The 7,190-nt window shown below is 47.5% G+C and overlaps 1 protein-coding gene across 1 annotated transcript in view; it reads left to right on the forward strand.

The window, feature by feature from the left end:
* cxadr (CXADR Ig-like cell adhesion molecule) overlaps nt 1-6,961 on the forward strand; it is a 52,469-nt gene extending 45,508 nt beyond the window's left edge. The window contains exons 4-7 of the mRNA XM_029121257.2: nt 1,226-1,381; nt 1,486-1,608; nt 1,736-1,874; nt 3,534-6,961. Coding sequence (XP_028977090.1) covers nt 1,226-1,381; nt 1,486-1,608; nt 1,736-1,874; nt 3,534-3,813 — 698 coding nt within the window. The 3' untranslated portion in view covers nt 3,814-6,961. The remainder of the gene's footprint in view (nt 1-1,225; nt 1,382-1,485; nt 1,609-1,735; nt 1,875-3,533) is intronic.
* Nucleotides 6,962-7,190: the final 229 nt, after the last annotated feature.

Consider the following 7,190-nt stretch of genomic DNA (forward strand, 5'->3'; position numbering starts at 1 on the left):
GTGTGTGTGTCTGTGTGTCTGTGTGTCTGTGTGTGTGTGTGTGTGTGTGTGTGTGTGTGTCTGTGTGTCCCTGTGTGTGTCCCTGTGTGTTTCCCTGTGTGTGTGTGTGTGTGTGTGTGTGTGTGTGTGTGTGTGTGTGTGTGTGTGTCTGTGTGTGTGTGTGTGTGTCTGTGTGTGTGTGTGTGTGTGTGTGTGTGTGTGTGTGTCTGTGTGTGTGTGTGTGTCTGTGTGTGTGTGTCTGTGTGTGTGTGTGTGTCCCTGTGTGTGTCCCTGTGTGTGTCCCTGTGTGTGTGTGTGTCCGTGTGTGTGTCCCTGTGTGTGTGTGTGTGTCGGTGTGTGTGTCCCTGTGTGTGTGTGTGTGTGTGTGTGTGTCCGTGTGTGTGTCCCTGTGTGTGTGTGTCCCTGTGTGTGTGTGTGTGTCTGTGTGTGTGTCCCTGTGTGTGTGTGTCCCTGTGTGTGTGTGTCCGTGTGTGTGTGCGTGTGTCTGTGTGTGTGTGTCTGTGTGTGTGTGTCCCTGTGTGTGTGTGTCCCTGTGTGTGTGTGTCCCTGTGTGTGTGTGTGTCCCTGTGTGTGCCTGTGTGTCCCTGTGTGTCCCTGTGTGTGTGTGTGTGTGTGTGTGTGTCCCTCTGTGTGTGTGTGTGTGTGTGTCTGTACCAAACCATTATGTTTTCTCCATGATTGGCGCAAAAAAACACACCACCAATCAGGCTTTCTTAAGAGAGAAATATTCAGAATTCTCCACTCTGATTCATTGTATGCCTACAACAGACAGACAACAGACCCACAGACAGACAGAGGTCAGCTGGTTTGTTCATCTTTGCCTCGAATTGGATCTGGCCTGGTTTTAACTTGGAGTTTTGTTTGCTTTTGAATTCTCCTGTGGTGTCTTGCCAGGAGACTGTTGGCTTGGCTTCCAGACAGGTCTACCTTGTGTGTGTGTGTGTGTCACAGATCTTCATTATCTTGAGTGACAGCACCTGTAATGACAGCAGCTGTATCAATTACCCTGATTATTGCTCTCATTACGCTGATGACTGCTGCAACGGGGGTTACACAAACACACGAACACAGACACATGAACACAAACACACACCCAAACGAACACGTTCGCGCACACACGAACACAGCACCTAGCCAGGGGGCTGTTCAATACAAGTATATATTTTTTTCTAGTTCGGCATGAATATCTGCTATCTCTAATAACCCGTTCCTTGTTCCCTGGTAGTGAAGCCATCTAAACCCAGATGCTATGCTGAGGGCCCAACCCAGGAGGGCAAGGACGTGGTGTTGAGGTGCATCTCCACAGAGGGAACCAACCCTCTGCAGTATACCTGGGAGAAGACCAGCGACAGCAAACTGCTGCCCGCCACTGCTGTGCTAGGTAACACACACACACACACACACAGGTTGTGGTTTATTTTGGAACGTTTTGTTTTAGAAAACAGAATGTCGCTACTCAAGCCCCCCCGTCCCATCTGTCTGTAGATCCTGTTGGAGGCAGCATGAACTTACGGAATGCTTCCATTGCCTTCTCTGGAAACTACCGCTGCACGGCCAAGAACCGAGTGGGCACGGAGGAGTGTGTTCTGCAGCTTGGCATCACACCCCGTGAGTCCCTGGTTCAGGCGCTCTCAGTCACATTCTCAGTAGTCTTTTAACGAGGTGGGCCTTTGAGCTCGGATCTGGGAGTTTGTTCGAGAGGTGTTTCAGTGGTTGTCTCTGTTTGTGTGTCTAGCCCCTAACACAGCTGGTATTATAGCCGGAGCCATCATCGCTGTTCTCCTGGCCCTCATCATCATCGCCATCATCCTCTTCTGCTGCTGCCGCGCCCGCCACAGGAAGAAGTACGAGAAGGAGATCTCCTATGAGATCAGGTACTGACACCCCACATTATACGTCTGGAATGCAGAGCCCACATCCCCTTACATACAGGAATCCAGGTTCTTCTAAAGTTGGTCTAATAATGGTTTAGAAGTTGGAACAAAGCAAACCAAATGCCAGTGTGTCATGTAGCCCCTCCCATGGCCCCAGCACCTCCCCTGGCTGGCCCCAGCCCCTCCCCAAACAGAGACACACAGTGCAAAGGGCCAGGATAAAGGTTGTAGCCCCATCAGCGGTTTCTCACCCCCCCACCCCCTTCCTCAAATAAATGGCTGGGGTAATCAGTTTGGTGGCTTTGTTTGTTCTGTAGATCCTGTGGCCATCCTGCCCACCCCCCTGGACACAGCATTCCATTCACACAGCGCAGGGCCCCTTCCTATGTCTGTCTCTCCCTACATCTGTCTGTCTCTCTGTCTCCTTCTGTCTGTCCCTAGCCTCTACACTGTCTGTCTGCATAGCAGCACAGTGGAGCAGTAAAAGGATTAGCCCAATGAGCACCGTATCTGCTGCCCAGCTCCCATTTACTACCATATTCAAAGCCACTGTCCCTCAGGCTCACTTTGATTGAGCTCTTTAATGGATTATTGCCGGTTACTACAGTACTTGTTAATTGCTCTGGGAGGGGTGGGTGAGAGTCCTCGTTCTCTCTAGAGTAGAGCGGGGCCCCCGGTAGAGCGGGGCCCCCGGTAGAGCAGGCCGTTCATAGTGCAGTTGGAACTCATTCACCTCCTCCTCCTGTCTCATTCACCTCCTCCTCCTGTCTGCCGGTCTCGTTCTCCTCATTCTCTTTCGCTCTCGTTCTCCTCATTCTCTTTCGCTCTCGTTCTCCTCATTCTCTTTCGCTCTCGTTCTCCTCATTCTCTTTCGCTCTCGTTCTCCTCATTCTCTTTCGCTCTCGTTCTCCTCATTCTCTTTCGCTCTCGTTCTCCTCATTCTCTTTCGCTCTCGTTCTCCTCATTCTCTTTCGCTCTCGTTCTCCTCATTCTCTTTCGCTCTCGTTCTCCTCATTCACCTCCTCCTTCTGTCTGTCTGCCCTTCTCATTTAATTTCTGCTTCTCTGTCATTCACACTGTCATTTTTCACCTTGGTCTGTTTTTCTCTCATTCGCCCTCATTTTTATATCCTGGTCGCCCTTTCTCTGTCTGGGGAGGCAGTTTGCCTGTTGGGTGCATCTAATAGATTGCTTAAGAGACCCTGAACTGTTGTTCTGTCCTTGAAGAAGTGAAACATCGGTTGTTCTGTCCTTGATCCCTGGTTGCCCTGTGTAACTCTGCCAAACTTATTATTAGAACTTTTATTAATCTGATTATTACAATACTGGTATGTATTTGACTCTCTGCCTGTTGCTTTTGACTCTCTGCCTGTTGCTTTTGACTCTCTGCCTGTTGCTTTTGACTCTCTGCCTGTTGCTTTTGACTCTCTGCCTGTTGCTTTTGACTCTCTGCCTGTTGCTTTTGACTCTCTGCCTGTTGCTTTTGACTCTCTGCCTGTTGCTTTTGACTCTCTGCCTGTTGCTTTTGACTGTCTTTCTCTCTCTCTGGCTGGACGGCTGGGTGAGAAAAGGTGCCCAGACAGAAAATGTGAAACTGTGTAAAAGCTTCATTACATGTCTCCTATCCCCCCCCCCCCCCCCCCCCCCCCCCCCCCCACAGAGAGGATGTCCCCCCTCCGAAGAGCCGCGTGTCCACGGCCCGCTCCTTCACCAGCGTGGGCAGTCAGCGCTCCTCCCTCGGCTCCATGTCCCCGTCCAACCTGCACGAGTACGCCCTCAAGCCCCAGTATGACAAGATCCCCTCGGTGGAGGAGTACGACAGGCCCCCCAGCCACGTGCCTCCACCTGTCGCCGCCAAGATGGCCGGCCCGAACCTCAGCCGCATGGGAGGAATCCCTGTCATGATCCCCGCCCAGAACAGGGACGGTTCCATCGTGTAGCGGAGAGATGGGGTGGGGGGGTGAGGGGGCGACACTGGGGGGACACAGACCAGAGAGGAGGAGGGGGTGGCTTGGCCGTCACCAACCGGGAGCCCCCTCTCTGCTCTATGGAGGTTGCCCTGAGGGAATACTATGCCACGCCAGACAAAAAACATCACATGCTCTGATGAATTTCTTTTAATGGACTTTTATTTCACATACAAAAAAAGGAAATTCAAGGGTGGTTCCATTTTAATGGCCAATTAACGCAGGTTAATTTGTAAATAGTTGCGTAATGTTTTTGTTTTTTTTATCAAGCCAGCCCTGTTCGTAAAGAGGTGCGCAGGCCGAGGCCTCTGATTGGCCTATGGTGTGAACTGTGTACTGTGTACAATATTACTGCTGTGCTGTTTGTGGCTGTACTATGTATGTTTCTGGGGTGGGAAACACTTCTATTTCACTTGTCATTATATGGACTGGCCCCAATGGTCAGATACATCGTTGATCAATTCACTTCTATAGAAATGTTTTTTAAATATGTAACCTATCATATCTGATCAAATCTGGGTTGCTTAACTTGCGTAGTTACCATTTTACAGATGCTCATTCTTCTGGTTTGACTGTGGCTGATGTTTGTTAGCTCTAAGAGCCGTTGGCTTGGCTGGTTCGACAGTTGATCGTTTGAAATGTCCAGCTTGGTCTTGGGACAAGGTTGGCTAACAACACAGGAGGGCTGTTTAAGCTACCACATGTTGCGATTGGTGGATTATTTTCTTAGCTGGTCTTCCAGTGACCCCTGTCTTGTTCCTAGCACGGGCAGTGTTTTGGAGCATGGGGTGGTGATTGGTGCGGTTCACTGATCAATCATATTTGATTGTGTTTGACCGTCACCAGGCCCCCCAAACCCTGGGCCCCCCTCCCCAGAGACATCCCTCCCCCAACACACATTCCATGTTAGCAGGACAACAGTGGCAACACTACGCTATTATTAACCATCTCTGGGGTTGGCCCATTAAAGCGGACATTTGCATATGCTTACATGTGGCCTTATTTTCACGCTTTCTGTTCCTGTAGGTGATCCCCAAAACAGTTTTTAGATGTTGTTTTGTTTTAGAAAATGGTTGACACATTAACATGGTCTTTTGTAAATGTGTCTGTTATAACATGTTCACGCTCCACCAAACCAGCTTAAAATACACCGGAGTAAAACCAAACCAGCCTGTAATAAACCAGAATACCACCAAACCAGCCTATAATTGGCAGAATACCACCAAACCAGCCTATAATTGGCAGAATACCACCAAACCAGCCTATAATTCACCTGAATCATATTTTCTTAGTCTCGGCACTACATTTTATAGATCCATGTTTGAATGTTTCTGTTCACAAAAGAAACAAAAATATGCAAACATGGATTTATGTACCATAAAATAATCTGTGCAGAGACATTACTCAGAATAACATTATAATGTGATGAATTTGTTTTGATTGTTTTATAACATGCTATCATCAGTCACTGACAAGTGATGTGACAACCATTTAGCAAAAAATGGGATCAACAGAGAGGCTGAAAATAAGGTAAAGTGTGGAAACGTCCACTTTTTTTGCCACGCTTTTTGTTGACCCATTAAACTTAAGTTGTCTCAACTGTTAGCTTCAGAGAATAGGATGCATTTGGAACTGCACAACTCGGAATCAGTATCTCTTTGAACCACCTGAAGTTTTTAGTGGTTCATTCATAACGGTTAAATGAAGGATTTATCTTTGTATGTATAGTGTAGTATGTTACATGATATCTACAAGGAAGTGAGTATTAATGAAAGAAGTAAACCAAATACTGAGTGACAGGAATGGAGTACAGTAAGCCCTACCCAGTCTCTGTGTCATGTACTCATTTACTATAGGCTGGTTTCTCCAGTCTAAACCGCAGGCCCCCAGTTAGTTGTTATGCTCAGCCAAGATGGTGTGTTTCTTTGATTGACATCACTGTTTTTGTGCCTTGTCCCTACTGGCTTTGATCATACACACACCTAGCCTCTTCACTGTGAAAGACCTAAAGGCAATATCCTGTATTCACAGAAACATACATAATAGCCCTCTTACCCTTTTAACCTGGAAATAAAACGCATCACCAAAGGCAATTCTATCATTCAGAATGCCTTACAAGTCCAGTCATGCATGTACAGTGTGTGAATGAAAGAAAAAATTCAAATCCCGGGTGTCCAACGCTTTTCTCCCTTGTGTCCGTAATCCATAGTTGTTGCAATGTGAGATTACTGCATGACGGCCCAGATGGCAGTGAAACGTCGGGAGATGCTGTGATTTCATCAACTCTGGGGAAGTATATACGCTTACTTTGTACAGCCCTGGCCTTAGGGATCTGTGTATTAGTAAACCCAGGCTCCATACATGAAGTAAACCACGCTGGGCTTTTATTTTCCTGCCAAGCAGCATACACGGAGGTTTTGGAGCCAGCTGTGGTTTTCATGTGTGGTGCGTGTCAGTGTTGGCTTCAGCACATGCATGGCCGCCAGGCTGATGTACCTGCAATACTGGCCAACAGCAGGCAATATAACCTGTATATTGTCCATGTTTCTAGACCCTCTGGAAATCTGCGTTGCATTACTTGGACAGAGTGGGGGTTAATTGCTTTAGTCCCCCATGAAAATGTCTGCCTACCCGGCATTCTAGAGATTTCTTTTTTTCCCCCTAGCTCTTTATTTAAAGTGGCAATGTTGTCATTTATTTTTCTTATTCACATTTTTTTTTTAAAGTATATTATTTGATGTATTTTTCTAAATGAAGGCTTTGTTTGGTATGTGTAAATATGCTGTAACAGAAACACTATCTCAAGAACTAATCCCACCATAATGACTGCTGCTCTGTGTAGGGTGACCCTCTGCCGTGGTCGGCCTGGTTAACGGACATCTGGTCTCAATCTGAGTATGGGGTGAAGTCTCCCTGGCTCACCGCTGTAGCCCGCTTTCAATATCCAGATTAGCTTATTACTAATGATGAAGCAATAGCGTGCATTCTGAATAGTGTACTTGTGGTTATTGACCCTGTGTGTGCGTGGGGAATGTACTATAGTACATTGTGGGCTTGATGAAGTGGAGATGATGGGAGTCCTGACCCCTTGTTGTGGCAGGTACATTCTCACACCCCTGGCAACAACAGCCACTGTCTCCTGCAAAGCTGGAACCCTCAACCTCAAGGGTGGAAAACCAGTCTGCGCTCTTCCAGGTGTGTGTGTACTGTCTGGATGGGTCTGTGATAGAATGTTTTCTTAGAGTAGACTCACCTGCTGACAAACTCTACATAGCCATTAGGGGAGGTGGTCCCTCTCAGAAGTAACAAATACTACTAACATTATAGAAACTGTAGCTTTTAAAACAAAT

Source organism: Esox lucius, chromosome 7 (assembly GCF_011004845.1).
Source record: "Esox lucius isolate fEsoLuc1 chromosome 7, fEsoLuc1.pri, whole genome shotgun sequence".
NCBI classification, from domain to species: Eukaryota; Metazoa; Chordata; class Actinopteri; order Esociformes; family Esocidae; genus Esox; species Esox lucius.